This window comes from Anoplolepis gracilipes, chromosome 3, assembly GCF_047496725.1.
Source record: "Anoplolepis gracilipes chromosome 3, ASM4749672v1, whole genome shotgun sequence".
Lineage (NCBI taxonomy): Eukaryota > Metazoa > Arthropoda > Insecta > Hymenoptera > Formicidae > Anoplolepis > Anoplolepis gracilipes.
In genome coordinates, this window is record NC_132972.1 from 1,519,855 (window position 1) to 1,542,962 (window position 23,108).

General features: G+C 25.6%; 4 protein-coding genes across 8 annotated transcripts; all 4 read left to right on the forward strand.

The window, feature by feature from the left end:
- Positions 1-88: 88 nt before the first annotated feature.
- Positions 89-4,764, forward strand: LOC140663730 (uncharacterized). Its single transcript, XM_072888155.1, has 8 exons — positions 89-1,627; positions 2,240-2,357; positions 2,535-2,796; positions 2,882-2,998; positions 3,428-3,518; positions 3,585-3,721; positions 4,439-4,571; positions 4,649-4,764. Exons 1-8 carry the CDS (start codon positions 1,484-1,486, stop codon positions 4,697-4,699), a joined length of 1,053 nt encoding a protein of 350 aa, XP_072744256.1. The 5' UTR covers positions 89-1,483; the 3' UTR covers positions 4,700-4,764.
- Positions 4,765-6,680: 1,916 nt separating this feature from the next.
- LOC140663731 (uncharacterized) lies at positions 6,681-9,374 on the forward strand. 3 transcript variants are annotated; one of them, XM_072888157.1, is made up of 8 exons: positions 6,681-6,770; positions 6,852-6,969; positions 7,396-7,660; positions 7,719-7,835; positions 8,166-8,256; positions 8,367-8,512; positions 8,872-9,004; positions 9,084-9,374. In XM_072888157.1, exons 1-8 carry the CDS (start codon positions 6,681-6,683, stop codon positions 9,129-9,131), a joined length of 1,008 nt encoding a protein of 335 aa, XP_072744258.1. In that variant the 3' UTR covers positions 9,132-9,374. The 3 variants fall into 3 exon arrangements, with proteins under 3 accessions (XP_072744258.1, XP_072744257.1, XP_072744259.1); XM_072888156.1 differs by having other exon boundaries at positions 8,872-9,374; XM_072888158.1 differs by having other exon boundaries at positions 7,525-7,660; positions 8,872-9,374.
- A 2,216-nt stretch (positions 9,375-11,590) lies between these two features.
- Positions 11,591-16,673, forward strand: LOC140663722 (uncharacterized). Of its 3 annotated transcripts, XM_072888136.1 has the most exons (9): positions 11,591-13,780; positions 14,010-14,129; positions 14,215-14,332; positions 14,749-15,010; positions 15,068-15,184; positions 15,517-15,607; positions 15,757-15,902; positions 16,317-16,449; positions 16,520-16,673. In XM_072888136.1, the coding sequence occupies exons 1-9, from the start codon at positions 13,634-13,636 to the stop codon at positions 16,568-16,570; spliced, it is 1,185 nt and encodes a 394-aa protein (XP_072744237.1). In that variant the 5' UTR covers positions 11,591-13,633; the 3' UTR covers positions 16,571-16,673. The 3 variants fall into 3 exon arrangements, with proteins under 3 accessions (XP_072744237.1, XP_072744236.1, XP_072744238.1); XM_072888135.1 differs by having other exon boundaries at positions 11,718-13,780; positions 16,317-16,654; XM_072888137.1 differs by lacking the exon at positions 14,010-14,129 and having other exon boundaries at positions 11,726-13,780; positions 16,317-16,654.
- Positions 16,674-17,884: 1,211 nt separating this feature from the next.
- LOC140663543 (uncharacterized) lies at positions 17,885-22,173 on the forward strand. Its single transcript, XM_072887779.1, has 9 exons — positions 17,885-18,028; positions 18,923-19,042; positions 19,175-19,292; positions 19,738-19,999; positions 20,973-21,086; positions 21,177-21,267; positions 21,539-21,681; positions 21,891-22,023; positions 22,107-22,173. Exons 1-9 carry the CDS (start codon positions 17,885-17,887, stop codon positions 22,155-22,157), a joined length of 1,176 nt encoding a protein of 391 aa, XP_072743880.1. The 3' UTR covers positions 22,158-22,173.
- The last annotated feature ends 935 nt before the right edge of the window (positions 22,174-23,108 follow it).

The following is a 23,108-nucleotide window of genomic DNA, read 5'->3' on the forward strand; positions in this document are numbered from 1 at the left end:
TTTCTGGAATTTAGTATATTATATAATCTATATTCTTTCATTTTTGATAGATTGTTATTCATTTTCAAAACAATATTAATAAGTAATCAAATTTTCAAAGACATTGAAATCTAATAGAGGTTAAGATTAACATATTGATATAATTAAACTTCGAAACGGTTTATTTTAGTCATGGATGAATTTTCAATTAAGAATTTTGACACAACAAAGTTAAATTATAATAATTGATTATATTATTTTAATAATTTTTTATGAAACATATATTTCTTTTAATTTAATTTTTTATATTTACACACATTATCCTAGCTAATTATAAATGCAAATATTGAATTAAAAATAAATAAGAACTCTGGTCAAATTTATTATGTTCATTTATTTATTTTTATTCATTATTTCGTTAATTGAAACAATAGGAATTAAATTTATGCATGTTAATGCAGTAAATTTATTTTGTAATTAAATTTGAGTAATTTTTGTTTAATGAATAAGAAAAATTTTTACATATAATTTGATATATCATAAGGCATACGTGTCACCATGCATATGCGTAAAATCTAGACCAATATTATCTCTTAATGAGGCAGTTTTGCAGCAGTTCAAATATAACCATCGAGTAAAACTAATTACTATCGGAGGGAAGTTTTGTATCTATTTGTCTAATTTAATTATAAGTAAAGATGAAAATTAAATAAAAAAGAAGTATCTTTTTCCAAGAAATTATCTAGTATAACTACATAAATAATGCTCATTGATATGCCTGACAATATAAAATATATATTAAAGAAAAAAAATTTTATTTTAATTTTTGTATTAAACAAAATAAATTTAGATTTTGTTGCGTCAACATATTATATTTTATACTTTACGTAAATTATGTCTATACTGAATCGTATACTATACACTTTGTGGTAATGATAAAATCTTTTTTAAACATTTATTTTAATTTACATATACATACTTGGTTAGGTTTGGTTGAACACGAACTCATTTACCATTGCATGAAAAGTTTGCTATCAGCATTTTTGTTTGATTCCATTTAAAAAATGTACAATAAAGATATAAAAGATTATATAGATTATATACATATGTAATGGCGAATAAATATATATCGTAATTCTGTATATTTTTTAAATATAATCAATTCGATGCTGTATAGATCTACCAATTGTTATAAGTAAGTAATGCTTCCTATGATGCACTTAGAGATACTGAAAGTTCTTCCTATAGTGTGATAAAAATGGTCATAACTGCGTTTGCGCAAGAATATGTCTAAAAAAATATTGCTCTCACAAATTGAGGTAATTTGAACTAATTCACTTTCGTTTATATCATGAATGCATTATTCAATTGTCGGAAAATAAGTCTTTACAATAACTACCGGCGCGCGAAAATATTGATCGTTAGAAATTGACGATAATGTCGAGAGAAATAATTCGAGAATTCAAAAGTTCGCCTCACAGTTATATCGCAGTTATCGTGTAAAATGCACGCTTCACCAGAACACTGTTACAAAATCAATCGAGTATTTCTCAAGATGCTTGGTTTATGGCCTTATCAGCAATCAAATTTCACACGAATACATAAAGCGCTGTTTGCCGGTCTTCTTTTATCATTTATCCTTGTCCAGGTATATATATATATATATATATATGTGTATATGTATATATATATATGTGTGTGTGGGGGGAGGGGAGTGTCATCTTTTGTTATATTTGAAGTGTATCTTAATTATACTCATTGCGATAAACATATCTTTCTTTATTTTTTCGATTTGCTAATATACATGCTAATTTGTTACATATAAATAATAATTTTATTGCACATAAATTTATAAAGATCTTTTATGTACGAGTTTTAGCTTGAATTATTTATCTTATCTTTATAATATATTTAAAATAAATTCTGCTATATATAAATGATTTCGGTAATAAGTAAAAATAATTTACAATCATATATATCTTATATAGTAGACTGCAATCAGTCTTAAAGATATTATTATTTCTCAGTTGTTGGTATTTGTTACAATGCAATACAATATCTACTTTCTCCTGAAGATTCTTTCGATTGTCTTTCCTGTTCTTTTCGTTACCATAAAGTATTGTCTTTTTGTCATTCAAGCAGATAGTGTAAGTTCAATAGGACAGATCGTTTATTCAAATTTGTTTCTTTGTAACTTTTCTAAAATTAATTACATTCTTTACATTCTTACCATTGATAAAGGGGAATATGGAATGAATAGGTGAAGAATATGCTGGAACGAATGCGGGATGATTGGAGATTATTGAAAGATAAAATAGAAATTGACATTATAGAAAAATACGCTAACGAGATAAAATTTTCTTCAATAGTTTCAATATGTAAGATTATAAAATATATTCTGTTATAAAATGTATACTATTATAAAGATTGATTTTACTAATTATTTTTACTTTAATGGGGATATCATATTCAAGTTGAAGACAGGGAATGCATCTAAAATACTTTTCTACCTCATTTATTATAATTGGATTAAAATTAAATTTAACATTTTTCAGTGATTGGTTTCTTTTTCGTGTTTTTTCTTGCGATAATTCAATTTCTACCATTACTCCTTGACGTTATATTACCACTGAATGAATCACGGCCTTTCCGAATTATTGTGATCGCAGAATATTTTATCAACCAAGAAAAATATATTTATATTATATTGTTACACGAGGCATTAGCAGTTTTCATAGCATTTACCACGCTGTATAGTACGCTTACAACAATTGTAATATATATATGGCACGCATGTGCGCTATTTAAAATCGCAAGGTAAGTGCGTTTATTTTTTAAATAATTTGTCTTTTAAATGGGAAATATAAGTATAATAAATATATATTTAAATAAATTAATACAGTCATCGAATAGAGAATATTATCGAGAAAAATGCGTTTATGATTCCTATTTTTGGGAGACAGTATGTGTATTACCAAAAGATTATATATGCGGTGCTTATTCATCGAAGGGCAGTTGAGTCAGTATATTTTTACATTTTTGTTGCACAGTCTTTTTATATCTAGTTTTTCTATTTTTTAAAGCAGTGATTGTTTCTAAAACCTTAACTTTATTGTCCATTTCTGTACTACTAATTTTCTTCGATATGTCTACAAATTAAATGAAACTTAAACCACAAATCGATTAAAATTTAATTTATCAAGCACACTCAAAAATTAAATGTATATTATAGATATTTGCTTATTTATAATATTTCTTTCAAAAACATAAGTAAGTTTAACATTATGATATTTTTATGACATGTAAAATTTCAAGCAGCTATTGTCGGTTAAATTACACTTATATTTGTTATTCGTATTAGAGCAATAATAGTTATTGTAACGAAACATATGTCACAAACACATTTATATTGATAATATCACAATCCCAATCAAGTTCCTCGTTAAAGGTTTGCCGGACTTATTTCATCTAATTTTACGATATTATTCGCCATTCTGATTATTGTTGGCGTAAGTTCATTAAGTATCAATCTTTTTCAAGTAAGTGTAATGTCTTTCTATCCCATTCTTTTTAATTTTTAAATATATTTCGTAGTTTTTCAACAGGTAACATTAATAAACAATAACACTGAAGATATGTGTATAATCGTTTTACTCATTTCCCTACATTTAAGTTATATGTTTATTATTAATTACGCCGGACAAAAAGTAACAGATCATGGAGTGGAATTGTTCAAAGCAATGTGAGTGTATCATGTCTAATACAATGTACTTTTAGAATTATACGAAGGTTATATCGACGTATGGTAGGCTCGCAAAATGCAATGTGAAATTGGGGAAACATTTAATTATACACGAAAGTTACTTAATACATACATTATTTTTCAACACAATCATCATTTAAATAAGGCACTTGTTATAGCGCGGCACAAGCTTTTGATCGAAAAACTTCCATAAGAATATCTGGAATAGTGCAATGGGAGTGACTATCTATCATTCATTATCACATGAAAGTATGCCTAGGATTTGAAGAAAATGAGGAGCTGATGAGCAAAGCTAAAAGTTGACAGATTCCAATTTGGCGGCATCGTACTTTGATAAGGACGTACAAAAGCTTGTGCCATGCGACGACAAGTGCTTCAATTTGGATGACGAAAAATATTTTATATATATATATATATATAACTTTTGTGTACGATAAAATATTTTTCCTGTTTTGTTTTGCAAACCTACCAAAGATTTCTAAATAACCTTCGTATTTAATATTATAACTTGTCGTACAGACAATGTTACTTATCGCTTATATTCGATTTAAATCGATTGTGTTATTATTGTGATACTTTTACACGTGTATTTATTAATTTTATGAAAAAACGTTAAATTATTTCGAAATGTCACGATTAACTTTTTGTCTATTTACAACTGGTATTATTTAAATCTATCATTTTTAAAAATTGCAGTTATAATGGATTGTGGTATACAGCACCATTGCATACGCAGAAATTATTATTATTTATAATGCAAAAAGGAAATGTAAACATCACTTTAATATTCGGCGGCTTATATATAGTATCCTTACAAGGGTTCGCTTCGGTAAAATTAAAACTTCTTTAACACTAAAGTCGAACTTTAATTTGGATTTAACAATCAATTTACTATGCTGCTTTTAGCTTACGAATGCTGCAGTATCCTATTTTATGGTAATGTATACGCGAAAGTAACATGGCAACAAGGAAAAATTATCAGTAATAAATAATCGAGTAATTTATCGAATTAAATAATCATGCGACATATATGCATTATAAAGTTTCTAAATATTCTTTTAAAGATGTACGATGGTTTTAGAATTCTTTGTCTAATTTGAAGATGATTTTTTCTCAGCGATAGTATACAAACATTAATTTTCAAGCAATTGAAAAAGAAAGGTTTTTTAAACTTTGTAGAGTTAAAAGATTAACATAATTACATTCTTTAGCTAATATCAGGATTTAATAAAATTTTAATTTAAGGCTTAGATGCAAAGATATATGTATAATGGCAAAAATTAGAAATTTGTAAAAACTTATAAACTCTCTTGACATTTCACTGAAGAAAAATCGTCTCCAAATTGACCAGAGAATCCGTGCTTAAAAAGATGTACGATGATTTTAGGACACTCTGTACAACGTGTACCGAATATATATGTACATACGTTCAGTACACATACATATACTCGCATATTATATATATACGCGCATGCGTATGTGTATATCTATACCTATATAATGTATACATGTGTATGTACACGGATATAAACGTTTACTATTTTTGTCCAAACATTTAAGTGCAACATTAATGACCAAATAATTCCCCTAAAGAGAAAAATAGATGTTTAGTCGAGTGTAATAATACAATTTGAATATAGCGAATGAATCTAAAGTTTGAATTTCTTATTGCCTATTATGATATCGATGATGAAACATTAAATTAGTTTATTTCAACGAAAACACGAATAAACTACTAAAAAAAAATTATATAAAGTGATAGTCTTCTAAAACTATTCTAAAGTATTTAAAAAAATACATGACATAGATAGCATTATTGTACGTGATGTGTAGCCCATGAAATGTAATGAGTTAATATATAATTATGTAATTCATTTATATCTTTTTCATTATATTATTTTTTATTATTTCTCTCCTTTAACTATTTCTTATATTTCACTTCTTTTATTAATTTATGCAATATTTAAGTCAATCTGAAATTTTGAAAAAAGTTTGTAATGTCTATGTTCAAATTAACTGAAACCATAGAAATACTATGATAAGAAATGTGGAAACTTGTTAAACTTACAATTAGCATGTCACGTTTATTATTTCGTCAATAGATACGTATCAACGTACAATCAACCTAACATTCGAAAGAAGACTGATGATGTATCATTCGATATTTGTACTCACTACTGCGCATACGCGACAAAAGTAGAGAACGTAATAGTATAATATAGAGTAATATTCTCTCGCAGGCGAGTGGATAGAAATTTTACACATCAATTTAGATAATTTACGCTCCCTCCCTAATAATGTGCTATAGCATTCGAGAAATATCGATCTGTCCATTATTTTTCTTTCGAAATATAATAATTTTAGTTACCCATAGGCATTGTAGCAAATATCAGTTATTTATCAAAAATACGTTCTATCATTTGCTGTATTTCTAGATAATTGAAAAGAATAGATATGGTAGGGGAAGGTATATGAATGAACACTGCGCTGCACAGTTACACACTGTGCATTGATACTTTGAGTTTGTCTTTGATGCAACATGTGTATAATCGAAGAACATTACTATACTATAATAACTAAATTTCTTCTTAAAGTATTAGGTATCTGGCCCTTTGATAGATCGCGACTTGTACTATTGCAACGAGTGCTAATCATTATCTCAGTTGTAACATTCATTTTCCTGCAGGTATATATATAAAATTGAATTTTAATAATAATGATCGAAATGATATATAGCTTCTTGTTAACATCTTAAGATGCTCTTCAGAAATTATTTTCTAAGTTTAGTAATCTTGCAAACGAATGAAAATATAATAGTCAACATATTGAGATTGCCTATTCACAACAGCAACAATGCGATATAATTTTATTATAATTAATACCATCACTTTATATTTATTACTTTCAGTTGTCAGTTTTCATTACATCGAGATCCGATATGGCTCTCTTCACTAGAACTATGTCGGTCGCTTTTAGTTCTATAATAGTTGCAATAAAATATTGCTTCTTTATTTTAAAATCAAGAAGTGTAAGTTTGTCTGAACAACAGGTTTTATTTCCGAATCTATATCCAACACGTTAAGTAAGCCAATAAACATTTAAATCACAGATAAAGAATCTGCATTTTCAAATTCAAAAAGATTGGATGATACTGCGAGATAAGCTTGAAAGCGAAATTATACAGAAGTATGCTCATTATGGCAAATATTATACTACCCTTTTATTCTGTAAGAAAATGTTGATGTTTTAATACCGTTCTATATTTATTTTTCTATATATGTTATGTGTCAAGAAAGTATATTTCAGTAATGTACGAATGATGTTTAAAAGATGTGTATTGATATTTATTTCATGATCTATGATACTCTTTGATTTATATTATATTAAAAAAAAGTAATATTTTTTTCTTCCTCTTATTGTGAAAATAAAATATATTTGTTACATAAAAATCATAGATTTTATAATATAAAAATGCACTTTTCACAAATATTTAAAAAATCCAAATTATGGAATATGTAGTAGTGTGTATTGATACAAAGTGTATAATCTTATGAAATCTCTTATGAAAACGAAGTTGTTTTGCTGGAACATTCACATAATTTATATTTATTATGTTCATAAACATTTGTCTTATGTATTCACACGTCTTACAGTGTATGCCAGTTTTGTAGCAACCACATTAACCTTTTTTCAATTTTATCCTATTATCTTTGACATTGTTATGCCATTGGATGAACCTCGACCATTCAAAATTTTCGTTACGGTGGAATATTTTATCATAGACGAAGATAAATATGTCTACATCAAAGCGCTGCACGAATTCGTAATCATATTACTATGTGGGTTAATGATGATAACCACGTCAATGCAGTTGATAATATTTACCTTTCATTCTTTCGGGATGTTTAAAATTGCCAGGTGATGATCGATTTATATCGGTGATTCGATCATGAATTAAACTTAGAAATATTTGCAGTCATCGAGTAAAACATTCCATTGAGGCTAGCGTATTGCGCACATCAAGTCTCACGAAGGAACGCGCAATTTGCCAGAACATAACTTTCGCTGTAATTGCACATCGTAGAGCTATGGAGTTAGTATTTACATTACATGTTTTTTTTTTTTTTTATTAACTTTTTAAATACTTTTTTAAAAATATTTTTTCTCAAAAAAGTGTTTTTAACTTTGATATCGTCGAACAAAAAAAACATAAATATAATAAACTAAATTAATTAAATTTATAATAACTTACATTTTAAAGACGTTTAACTTTTTCTTCTTTTATTTCTTGTTTTTTATTTACCAATTGTACAATATAATTTCTCTTATAATAATAATAATCATCTTTTTATATATATATATATATATATATATATATATATATATATGTATATATGTATATAATTTTTTCATTGTTTTAAAGGTTCTCCAATCTTTTTGTATCAACATTTAATATTCCATATTGCATCTTAGCTATCGTTGGAATATTATCGTTGAGCATCAATATATTTGCAGTAGGTATACATAATTTATTTAATGATATCGTTAGAGAAATAAGTTTGTGTAAATTATTTTAAATTTCCTCTATTCTAAATTCTGTAAATTATGCTTTCTGATATAACAGTTTCTTGAAGCAATAACTGTATCAAAGAACATGGAAGACGCAACAATATCTTTTTTTGGTACTGTCGCCCACCTAGCTTACTTATTTGTGGCAAATTATATTGGACAGAAGGTTATAGATTACAATAACGAGATTTTTAGACTGGTGTAAGTGTTTGTGTTTAGGTAGTATCATATAAAATAGATAGAAAAAATAAATATTTTAAGAGAGTACAACAGATTTGTAAGCCTAATTTTTCAAGGTAAAAATTTGTTGAACTCTTAATCTTAAGTAAAAATTTTTTTGTTAGAAGTTAATTTTTTTATTTCTATATCGCGAAAAATGAATAGAAAATATTACAATTCTAACTTAAGAATGATACATGTTAAGTAAAGCGTCAATTCACATTCCATAAAAATAACTTTTTGAAAATTAATTTGTCCCGAAAAATATTCTTTTATATAAAACTTACATAAAACTTGTACATGATCATTATTTACATATTAATTTTTATATAAATTTTTAGATACGGTACATCGTGGTACTTAATGCCTATATCATCGCAAAAGCTAATTTTATTTTTAATGCAAAAAACTGGCAAAGAGTTTAACTTAAAAATTGGTTTTATATTAGAGGGAAAAATAGAAAATTTTACCATGGTAAGTAGCAAAACAGAAAGTAAAAAACAGAAAAACAATAGAATTCTGCTAATATATGTGCAATGATGAATTTTTCTAGCTCTTAAATAGTGCACTGTCTTATGTCACTGTGATGTATTCTATGTAATAAGAAAAAGGTAAACTTCTATTTTTTCCTAAATGCACGTGAATATAAAAATAAGAAAGTAGTTTGAAGAAGATTAATATTAGACACAAACATTGGATATATATATAGTTTTATTTAAAAAACATGATTTTTTGTGATTTTTCACCACTGTATTACATTTGTACTTATAAGGTTTTTAAATATATTAAAAATAATATATTTATATTTATACTATTACGTATATGAAAATTCACAAATTATTTAGGTCGGTATTTAAAATATGTTATTCCATTGTGTATATACATATATACAATATATATATATATATATGCACATATAAAACTTTTGTTTCTAATTGCATGAATTATTACTGTTTGTATAATAGTGGTATATTGGTGTAAAATTTTGTGATTATTTATGTAAAAAAAAAATATATACATATATCTTAAAAAATATTTTTCAAAAATCTATTTTAAAAAATGCATCACATCAAACTTTACGTACATACTGCACTTTAATATTGTTCGCGCAAGCATTACCTTGTTTAATATTTATCTTGAATCACAGTTTTTTCTTCTAAACAATAAAGAAGCAAGTAGAGAGTATCCGAAAAACAAAGCAAAACATATTATATTCATAATATAATCGACATTATTTTGATATTATCATAGGTAATATTAATAATTATTTTCCAATAGCAGGAAAGAACTTTCAAAAAGGACTTACAAGCTTTTTTCTTCTCAAAACAATTACTGTATTTAAATTTATTATTGTCGATATATACATGTATATAAAAAATTTTACTTAGATAAATGTATGCACTTTATAAAACTACTTTACACTGTGAAAGTATCTTTAATAATCAGACTCTTCCGTAATATCACACACACACACAAAACTTCATCACATCTTTATCAATAGCACTCGCTTAAAAGAAAAATCGTAACGTGTTTCTCAACGTAACGAATGACAATAAAGTCGTCACAGTAAGCTGTCTGAAGACTTACAATTGCGCCTGCGCCAAAGTGAGAAAAAAAAGAGAATGGATATTATTTCTCCCTTATTTTGGGAAAACTACATCTGGTGAACATAACATGCTACTTGGATAATTCAATTTCCTGTCGTCCCTTTTAAAGCAAAAACACAAATGCGAATACACGATCGATTAACTTTCCAAACTCGGAAAGTACCATACACGTTCCCTTGATTACGTGCTAGAAAAATATTGAGATAAAAAACATTGATCGAGTACGAAAGAGTTAAATAGTTAAACTACTTTATTGAAAGCGTACTACAAATGACTAAAATACTTTGATATAATTTTTGTCACTCTTCTAAGAAAATAATTACTTTTTATACTTAAATAAATTTCAGATAGAAAGATTATAGAAAAATAATTGCTTATGCATTATTCTATAGAGGGAAAAAAAAGATTCTGTATGTTTCATATGTTTCAGTGTTCGAACAGAAATAATATTATTGAAGGATTAATACTTTATATTAACCAAAGACTTTTGGTAATTGCTGAACTGTGATCTTATCAAAAAGGAGATTCAGAATTATATTTTTTCTTAGCGTGCTAATTTCTTACCTTATTGTTTAGGTTTGATTACGTTTACTTTTATTTTACTTCACAGTTCGATAGTTGATTATTTTATATATTTTAGAATACTTATTGCACATTTAATATACAGAAAATTATAACACTACAAAATTAAAAACAATATCTTCACAGAATGTTTGTTTTTTTTTTGTTTCTTTTAATAATTTAGGATAAAATTAATGAGACAAACCTGAGTGTGAGTGATAATTTTCAGAAATACAGTTTTTCACGATAATATTTTTATATATTATATGTTATTCATACGTACATATGTATATAGGATGAGTCACGAAAATCTAACGATTTTTAAACTGAAATGAATAAATGAAATAACTTAAATATTTACTTTTCGTTATAATAATAAAATACAGAATGCTATTTACGTATATTATTTCATCTTATTCCTCTTTTAATATTTTTAAATAATTTTTTTATAATTGTCTGCATTTATCATACATTCTAGTTAATCACGTAGGTTTTGTATCGCTGTTTGCATCATGTTGTCTAATAGTAATTTTGTCTCATATTAATGAACTCAAGATCAATATATAGGAAAAAAACGTGATAGATTAAAGCAATGTAAGATAAAGGCTCGCAAAATGAAATAAGAAATTGTAGAAACATTTCATTATATACAAAAGTTACTTACATATATACATTATTTTTCGACATAATTGCCAAATATATATATATATATATATATAATGTATATAATATATATAATATATATATATATAATGTATATATATATAATGTATTATATATATATATAATAAATATATGTGTATGTAACTTTGTGTGTGTATCATAAAATATTTTTGCTGTTTCGTGTTTTATTTTGCATCCTTACCAAAGATTTCCAAAAATAGCTCTTATAATTAATATTATAACTCCGTGTAGACTTATCGCTTATATTCGATTTAAACCGAATTGTGTTATTATTGTGATACTTTTACACGTGTATTTATTAATTTTATAAAAAAACGTTAAATTATTTCGAAATGTCACGATTAACTTTTTGTCTATTTACAACTGGTACTATTTAAATCTATCATTTTTAAAAATTGCAGTTATAATGGACTGAATGGTATGCAGTACCATTGCATATTCAGAAATTATTATTTATAATGAAAAAAGGAAATATAAACTACTTACTTTAATATTTGGCAGCTTATATGTAGTATCTTTACAAGCGTTTGCTTCGGTAAAATTAAAATTTCTCTAACAATAAAATCAAACTTTAATTTCGATATAACGATTAGTTACTGTGCCATTTTTATTTTACGAATGCCGCAGTATCTTATTTGTTGGTAATGTATTCTATGCAATAATAATATGGCGAAAAGAAAAATTTGTTATTAATAATAAATAATCGAATAATTTATCGAATTACATAGTTGTATGACATATATGCATTATAAAGTTTTTGAACCATCATACATTCTTTTAAAGATAGTTTTAAGATTCTTCGGTTAATTTGAAGATGATTTTTTCTCAGCGAAAATATTCAAGTATTAATAATTTTCAAATTACAAGCAACTGAAGAAAAAGATTCTTTAAACCAAACTTTATGGAGTTAAAAGATTAACATAATTACATTCTTTAGCTAATATCAGGGTTTAATAAAATTTAATTTAAGGCTTAGATACAAAGATATATGTATAATGGCAAAAATTGGAAATTTGTAAAAAATTATAACCTCCCTTGACATTTTCATTGAAGAAAAATCGTTTCCAAATTGACCAGAGAATCCTTAAAAAGATGTACGGTGATTTTAGGACACCTTGTATGACATGTACCTACTGAATACATATATACGTATACCTATACAAAAACTTATACATATATACCTATATCTATGAAAAACTTATACATAATATACATGTATATAATAATTTCTGAATATGTATACACGAATATAAATGTTTACTATTTTTCTTCAAACACTTAAGTGCAACATTAATGACCAAATAATTTCTTAAAAAGAAAAATTAAGGCTTAATGGAATATGATAGTACAATTTGAATATAGTGAATGAGCGCAAAGTTTGAATTTCTTATTACTTATTGTAGTATCGATATTAAAATATTAAACCAGCTTATTTCAACGAAAACACGAATAAACTACTAAAAAAAATAATATAAAGTGATATTCTTCTAAAACTATAGTACTAAAAAAAATACATGACATAGATAGCATTATTGTATGTGATATATAGACCATAAAATATAATCAGTTAATAAATAATTATGTAATAAATCATTTATATACATATATCTTTTTCATTATATTATTTTTTTATTATTTCTCTCTGTTAACCATATATTTCTTATATTTTACTTCTTTTATTAATTTATGCAATATTTAAGTGAATCTGAAATTATGAAGAACGTTTGTAATGTTTATGTTCAAATTAATTGAAACGATAGAAATGTGATAAGAAATGAAACTTGTTAAACTTACAATTAGTGTATCACGTTTATTATTTCGTCAACAGATGCAATCAACGTAACGTTCGAAAGAAGACTGATGTATCATTCGATATTTGCACTTACTGCGCATACGCGTCAAAAAATAGAGAACGTAATAGAATATAATATAGAGTAATATTCTCTCGCAAGGCGAGTGAATAAAAGTTTTACATACCAATTTCGATAATTTACGCTCCCTCCCTAATAATATGTTATAGCATTCGAGAAATATCGGTCTGCCCATTATTTTTCTTTCGAAATATAATAATTTTAGTTACCCATAGGCATTGTAGCAAATATCAGTTATTTATCAAAAATACGTTCTATCATTTGCTGTATTTCTAGATAATTGAAAAGAATAGATATGGTAGGGGAAGGTATATGAATGAACACTGCGCTGCACAGTTACACACTGTGCATTGATACTTTGAGTTTGTCTTTGATGCAACATGTGTATAATCGAAGAACATTACTATACTAGAATAAATAAATTTCTTCTTAAAGCATTAGGTATCTGGCCTTATGATAGATCGCGACTTGTACTTTTGCAGCGAGTGCTAATCATTATCTCAGTTGTAACATACATTTTCATGCAGGTATATATATATATATAATTGATTTTTAATAATAATGATCAAAATGGTATATAGTATCTTGTTAATATCTTAAGATGCTCTTGAAAAATTATTTTCTAAGTTTAGTAATCTTGTAAAGGAATGAAAATATAATAATCAACATATTGAGATTGCCTATGATTCACAATAGCAACAATACGATAAATTTTTATTATAATTAATACAATCACTTTATATTTATTACTTTCAGTTGTCAATTTTCATTACATCGAGATATGATATGGCTCTCTTCACTAAAACTATGTCGGTCGCTTTTTTTTTTATATTAATTATAATAAAATATTGCTTTTTTATTTTAAAATCAAGAAGTGTAAGTTTACCTGAACAAGCAACAGATTTTATTTCCGAATCTATATCCAACACGTTAAGTAAGCCAATAAATGTTTAAATCACAGATAAAGAATCTGCATTATCAAATTCAAAAAGATTGGATGATACTGCGAGATAAATTTGAAAGCGAGACTATACAAAAATATGCTCATTATGGCCAATATTATACTATCCTTTTATTCTGTAAGAAAATATTGTTACTGTTCTTTATTTATACATATGTAGTGTGTCATGAAAAGTATTTTTCAATAATGTACGAGTGATGTTTAAGAGATGTGTATTACTATTTATTATTTATCATATCTACAACTTATTTCATATTCTTTAATCTATATGATATTTAAAAAAGTTATATTTTTTTCTTCTCGTTGTGAAAATATATTTGTATTACGTCAGAATCATATATATTGTAATACAAAAATGCATTTTTACAAATATTTAAAAAATTCAAGTTAATACGTGTTAATAGTTTTGTGTACTGATATAAAATATATAATATGTTACTTATGAAAATGAAGTCGTTTTGCTCGAAACATTCACGTAATTTATATTTATTATGTTTACAAAACATTTGTCTTACATATTCATACGTCTTACAGTGTTTAGCAGTTTTATAGCAATCTCTGTAATCCTTATTCAACTTTACCCGCTTATCCTTGACTATATTTCGCCACTGGATGAACCTCGGCCATTCAAACTTCTTGTTACGATGGAATATTTTGTCTCGCAGGATAAATACGTCTACATCAAACTGCTGCATGAAATCGTAATCGCACTATTATGTGGGTCAATGATATTGGCCACGTCAACGCAATTACTCATATTTACCTTTCATTCTTTCGGGATGTTTAAAATTGCCAGGTGACAATCAATTTATATCGGTGATTCGATCACGAATTAACTTGGAAATATTTGCAGTCATCGAGTAAGATATTCCATTGAGGATAGCGTATTGCATACATCAAATCTCACAAAGGAACGCGCAATTTGCCAAAACATAATTTACGCCGTAATTGCACATCGTACAGCTATGAAGTTAGTACGCACACATTACATTTCTTTTTTTAATTTTTTAATACTTTTTTATAAGTATATTTAAAAAAAAACTTACGACTTTTAACTTTGATGTCATCGAATATAAAAGACATAAATATAAAAGACTAAATTAATTAAACGATTTACAATAACTTATATTTTAAAGACATTAACTTTTTCTTCTTTTATTTCTTGTTTTTTATTTATTTACCAATTGTGCAATATAGTTTCATTGTCTTATAATAATAATAATAAACTTTATATATGTATATATATATATATATATATATATATATATATATATATATAATAATTTCGTCATTGTTTTAAAGGTTCTCCGAATTTTGGGTATCAACATTTAATGTTCCATATTGCATCTTAGCTATCGTTGGTGTATTCTCGTTAAGCATCAGTATATTTTCAGTAGGTATACATAATTTATTTGATGATATATATGTGTATATATATATATATATATATATATATATATATTAAAAAAGTAAATTTATTTCAACAAGTTTGTGTAAATTATTGTAATTCGTTTGTAAATTATATTTTTTTAAATATAACAGTTTCTTGAAGCACTAACTATATCAAAGAACATGGATAACGCAGCAATATCTTTTCTTTCTACTATGAGTCACCTACTTTACATGTTTGTGGCAAATTTTATCGGACAGAAAATTACAGATTACAATAACGACATTTTTAGGATGGTGTAAGTATTTAAGTGGTATTAGATAGAGTATATGCTAGAAACAAAAAATAAACATTTTAAGAGAATATAAGAGCTTTGTAAGTCAAATTTTTCAAGGTAAAAGTTTGTTGAACTCGTAATCCTAAATAAAAGTCTTTTTGTTAGGATTTAATTTTTTATTTCTATATAGCGGGAAATGAATAAAAAATATTACAATTATAATTTAAAAATAATACATATTAAGTAGTAAAACTTTAATTCACATTTCATAAAAATAGCTTTTTGAAAATTAATTTGTCCCGAAAAAGATTCTACATAAAATAATTTATAATAAAAATATACATAAAATAATTATAATATAATTATGATAATTATCATAAAATAATTTATGTATATGATAACTATTTACATATTTACTTTTATATAAATTTTTAGGTACGGTACATCATGGTACTTAATGCCTATACCATCGCAAAAGTTAATTTTATTTTTAATGCAAAAAACTGGCAAAGAGTTTAACTTAAAAATCGGTTTTATATTAGAGGCAAAGATAGAAAATTTTACCACGGTAAGAAGCATAAAAAAACAGATAAACAATAGAATTTTGCTAATATGTGTACAATGTTAAATTTTTCTAGCTTTTAAATAGTGCACTGTCTTATGTTGCCGTGATGTATTCTATTATATAAGAAAGAAAAAGGACGTGGGGTTAAAAGATAAATTTTTATTTTTCCGTAAATGCACGTGAATATAAAAATAAGAAAGTGTTTTGAAGAAAGTTCATATTAGACATAAACATTAGATATATATATATATATATATATATATATATATATATATATAATTTTATTTAGAAAACATGATTTTTTTGTGATTTATCACAGTATTATAGTATATTTGTATTATAGTATATAAGGTTTTTAAATATATTAAAAATAATATATTTACATTATCACGTATATGAAAATTCACAAATTATTTATGTCGATATTTGAAATATATTATTCCATTTTCTGTTTATATATATTATATATATATATATATCATAAGAAATATTTTCCAAAAAATCTATTTTAAAACATTCCTCATATCAAACTTTAACATAGATATTGCTTTTCTGCTAAACAACATAGTAAGTAGACAATATTTAAAAAATCAAGTAAAATACATTGTATTAGAATATTAGTATTTAATATAATCGACATTACTTGATATTATTTCAATGTTCATAGGCATATCATTAATGATTATTTTTCAATAGCAGGAAAGAACTTTCAAAGAAGACTTATAAACATTTTTCTTCCCAAAACTATACTTAAATTTATTATTGTCGATACATACATCCGTGTATAGCAAATTTTACTTACGTAAATATATGCTCCATAAAACTACTTTGCACTGTGAAAGTATCTTTAATAATCAAACTCTTTCGGTATGACACACACGCACTTTGAAAGAAAAATCGTAGCGCGTTTCTCAACGTCACGGCTGACAATAAAGTCGTCACAGCAAACTGTCCGAAGACTTACAATTGCGCCTGCGCCAAAGTGAAAAAAAAAAGGCAAGGATGGATATTATTTCTCCCTTTTCTTGGGAAAACTACATCTGGTGAACATAACATGCTATTTAGATAATTCCACTTCCTGTCGTTCCTTTAACGCAAAAACGCAAATGCGAATGCACGATCGATTAACTTCCTCAACTCGGAGAGTACCATAAACGTTCCCTTGATTACGTGTTAGAAAAATATTGAGGTAAAAAAACATTGATCGAGTACGAAAGAGTTAAATAGTTAAACTACTTTACGAGAAAACATACTACAAACGGTACTTTGATAAAATTTTTGTCACTCAGAAAATAATTACTTTTTATACTTACATAAATTTCAGAGAGAAAAATTAGAAAGATTAGAGAAATAATTGATTACGCATTATTCTATAGAGGGGAAAAAAAGAATCCATATTTTTCGTATGTTTCATATATTGTTCAGTGTTCGAAGAGAAATGATAATATTGGAGGATCAATACTATGATATTAACCAAAGACTTTTGATAATTGCCGGATTGTGGCCTTATCAGAAATGGAGATTCAGAATTATTCCAATTATATTTTTTCTTACCGTGCTAATTTCTTATCTCATTGTTCAGGTTTGGTTACGTTTACTTTTATTTTACTTCACAGTTCGATAGTTGATTATTTTATATATTTTAGAATACTTATTGCACATTTAATATACAGAAAAATATAACGCTCTACAAAATTGAAAGCAATATTTTCACACAGAATGTTTTATTTTTTACCAATTTAGGATAAAGTTAATGGAACAAGCCTGCGTGTGAGTGCGAATTTTCAGAAATATACATTTTTTTTCACGCTTATAATATTTTTATATATACATGTGTACATATATGGGATGAATCACGGAAATCTAACGATTTTCAAAATGAAATGAATAAATGAAACATAACTTAAATATTTATTACTTGTTATAAATTTGTTATAATACGATATAGAATGCTATTTAAGTATATTATTTAATCTTATTCTTCCTTTAATATTTTTAAACAATTTTTTATAATCGTCCGCATTTATCTTACATTGTTTTACTTTATCACCTTTCGTATCGCTATTTGCATCATGTTGTCTGATAGTGCGATAATTTTGTCCTGCATATTAATGAACTCAACAAGGTCAATATACAAGAAAAAAAATACGTGATAGACTAGAGCAATGTAGGATAAATGCGTTTGATGAGACATTTGATAAATGTGAAATTTTTTTTCAATTTAAAAAAATGAGTAAGATGATATAATATACTCAAATGATATTCTATATCCTATTATCTAAAAAAAAATAAATACTTAAGTTATACTTAATTTATTTTATTTTAAAAAATCGTCAGGTTTCCGTGACTTACATATGTATATTACATTAAGTTTATTGAAAGTTACAATAGTTATTTTTTGAAGAATATTCTTTAAACTATTTATGTATATTCAAATATGAAAATTAAATTTCTATAATTAAATAACCGTTTGCAGTTAGCAACATTCGTCACATCAAGCTTCAACATAAATCTTGTTTTAACGGTGTTCTCGCAAGTATTACCTTGTTTGATATATATCTTGAAATATAGTTCTTTTCTGCTGAACAGTAGATTAGTAAGTGGACAATATTTGAAAAATCAATTTAAAAACACATTACAAAGTGATCGATATAATGTAGGCGACATTATTACTCGATATTATTTCGATGTTATTGTACATATATTCATAAATCATTCGAAAGTATAGGTAAAAGAATGCTACGAACGCCTTCGTCGCGACTGGATAACATTAAAAGTTCCGGATGAAATTGACATACTAAGAAAATATGCCGACATCACCAAGTTATTCACGATAATCATAATAGGTAAAGAAATCAATCGCTGTATTAATTACTTTGATTTTAATCATTTTATTTCTACCTCTCACCTTATTTTTAAAATATAAAATAGCATGAGTTATAAATTTGTAACAAATCTTTAATAACAATAAAATTCAAATATTCTAATATAATAAAAATTTTATTATATATTAAAATTTGACTTTATTTTAGTTAATATAATTAAAATAATTACATCTAAATATTAAAATAAGTACATCTTCTAGACTGCAGCAAATCTTGAATCGATTTTTTAATATAAATTTTATTTTTGAAATACAAAAAATAGTAAAATATTTGTACTGAATTTTATCGTCTTTGACTATTTTATAAATTATTAATTCTGTAAATTAAATTATATGTAAATTTACGTAACAAACGAAATCTGAAGATACAATAGATCTTGCATCATATTCCTCTTTTCGTTTTATAGTGCTCGCAAGTCTTGCAATAATCTCCTTCAGTCTGTTTCAATTTCTACCAAATATTCTCGATGTCGCTTTACCGCTTAACGAATCTCGGAAACATCATTTCGTATTCAAAGCTGAATATTTTATCGATCAGGAACGATACTTTTATTTTATTTTAATACATTCTCTGCTGGCTACTTCTATGGGAGGCATTGGAGTAATCTCTACTGGTTGTATGCTTGCAGGATACGCTTTGCATACATGCGCAATGTTAAAGATAGCAAGGTAAGCGAAGAATTGTGAACAAAAGTTATAAAATGGTTCAATTATTTGACACCAACGTCCACCGTATACTGATATAAAATAAATTAATGGTATATATAATTTTTTTATTTACTATTAAATTGTTGCAGATGTGTGTGAAATGGTCGTTTTTTTATAATTTAACACTTTTCGTATTTATAAAACTTTTTTCTTTGTATTTCATTTGAAAAATACATATCTTCTAAGTTAACAAATGCATAACTTTATTTATATTAAACGCTATACGTGTTTAAAAACTGAGTTTTTTACTCAGTTTCATCATGGAAAAGAAAAACAAAGAAATTCGAAAAATATTTTTATATTAATTTTTTATAAATTTTTATATTAATTTTATATAAATTTTATATTAATTTAAATTCGGTTATAAAAAAAATTGTTTGAAAGATGATGTAAAAACTGTTTTCTTTTGTTCTTCAAATTTCTATCGAAATCAGCATTGATGAATTTGTATCGCGTTGAAAGAAGTGTATTAAAATAGATGAAGGCTTTGATTAAGAAAATATGTATTAAGTTTGGAATATATACATTTCAATTAGAAAATAAAAAAACCGCTATTTCACCTACAACAATCTAATATAATATAACATAAAATAATACACATATACATATATATGTATACACACACATACACATAATTCTAATTAATACTAATTAGGAAAATTAGTAAGCCATATACGAGATGACTTAATAATTCGAAAACAATTACATATAAAATCATTATGTTGTCTCATTCATTCAATATTTTAATTATTCCTATTTGTGATTACGCGTAATAATAATATAATAATGAATAGAACTCTATTTGACTGGATAATTACCATTACATAACTATAAACTGCAGTTTTGCAACAAATTGCTTTCTTCATATAATGTAAATAATTAATGTTTTTTTTTACGATAAATAAATTTCATAGAAATGTGTACGCCTTTGCAGTTATCGTCTTGAACACATAACTGATAAAATACCACCGGGATTTAATTTCAAAAGAGATCATATTATTCGCGAAAGAATAATCGCTGCTGTTAATATTCATCGAAGGGCGCTCGAGTTAGTATTCCAAACGCTATAGAAATCAAAAATATCTACCAGACGAATATACTATAGTTATAATTTTAATATTTTGTTTTTTAATAATAGATTCGCCGAATTTATGTTGTCCAGATTTATGTTAATTTACTTTATTTTAATTGGTGTAGGCGTCTTATCATTAACCATTAACATGTTTCAAGTGAGTACATATGTTTTGACTGTTCTATGTTTTGACATGTCATGATAAATATCTTGAAAAATTTAATTTGTATCTAATTTATATTCTAGCTTTTTGTACATATTACATTATATACATAGCGAGAAAGAAATGCATTAATCTTTCATGTCTTGTTCTACTTTTAATTTTTCCCAATTATTTTTAAAATATCTCAAAAAAATATACCGAATTAATCATACGTGTATATGAATTTAAAAAAACATTTTTTGTAAAAAACAAATTTGTATTACAGCTTCTACATCTTGCAATGTTGAATGATATGAACGGAACATTAGGATCCATTTTCTTTGTTATTAGCCACTTTCTTTATCTATTTCTAGCTAACTTTCTCGGTCAGTTAATCACAGATCATAATACAGATGTCTTTAATACGACGTAAGTAATAACACTTTCGGTCCAGAATAATAAACCAATAAGTACAGAAAATCTAAAAAAATTCCAAACATCATATTCATGTTCTTAAACATACATACGTGCATTATTTTGCTGTAACTTTTCAAACAAGAGATATCACTCGTGTACTCATCGCAAACTTTCGTGTAATTTTATTATTATTGAGGCCGATTAATTATTTTAATGCTTAGATATACCACGCAATGGTACACAGTTTCAGTGCAAGCACAAAAGTTGCTGCTCTTAATAATGCAGAGGAATACGAAGAATTACTATTTTGTGATTGGTGGCGTTTATGTCGCCTCTCTGGAAGGTTTCGCCACGGTAATATAATCGCATATACATAAATAATATACATATATTGTCTTGAAATTTTTTTATGATGTAAATAAATATGTGTATTTTAGTTGGCGAGTACCTCAATATCTTATTTCACGGTGATTTACTCCACACAATAATCGCGTAAAATGCAATAAAATATCTAATTAGTCGTCAATCGTAGATGTTCACACAATATTAATGAAAAAGTTCATATAACATCGGCTTGAAATTGAATATGTTTTTCAAACTTTCAGGAGAAAAGGTTACTTGATCAAGCTTGCGATAAACATATTTAATCATATGGAGTAGATTATGATACGAATTGACAATTGAAAAAAAAAGATTGATTACATGTCTTATATTATCTAGCTTTCAAATTTATTTCTTTATTATCTGCAAAAACTTCTGCTTAAGAATACAACAGAAATTTAAAATGGATGTAACTTGAAAGTTTCAAGTATCTAAAGTTTCCATCATGTCATTTTATATGTTATTATACTAAATTTTTAAATTATTAATTGAAACAATTAAGTTACATATAATACAAATTTAATAACGTGTATTGCAAAGCTTGTTTATTTATTAAAAATACAAATACAAATGTAGTTAGTGCAATATTTAAAATATGTTGTCGAAAATATATTGATAATGAAGAAAAAATATATTTATTAGCTGATTATGTATAAAAACATATAAATATGTAATCTATTACAATCGCATTTTGACATAAAACAAAATTAAAGAATATATCAAGCATCATATTAGCGTTTAATGCGTCATCATGTACTTTTTCATATTTTTATCGATTCTAGAACTATGTTATCCTTTGTTCACTTTAATGTCCTATTAACTATTATTTATGATGTATTCTTTATGAAAATTTATCGTATAATTCAAATCTAAATAAGATTGAATTAATGTCTTTTAAGGCGAATATTTGTTATTGAGAGAAGGCAATATACATGCCTTTCAAAAGCATCAAAACATTTTCAAAGAAGACTCTTTCTTCCCAAAAAAATCATACTTATTTAAATTTATTATTGTTGTCAATATACATCTCTTTTAGTTATGTAAATAGATGCACTGCA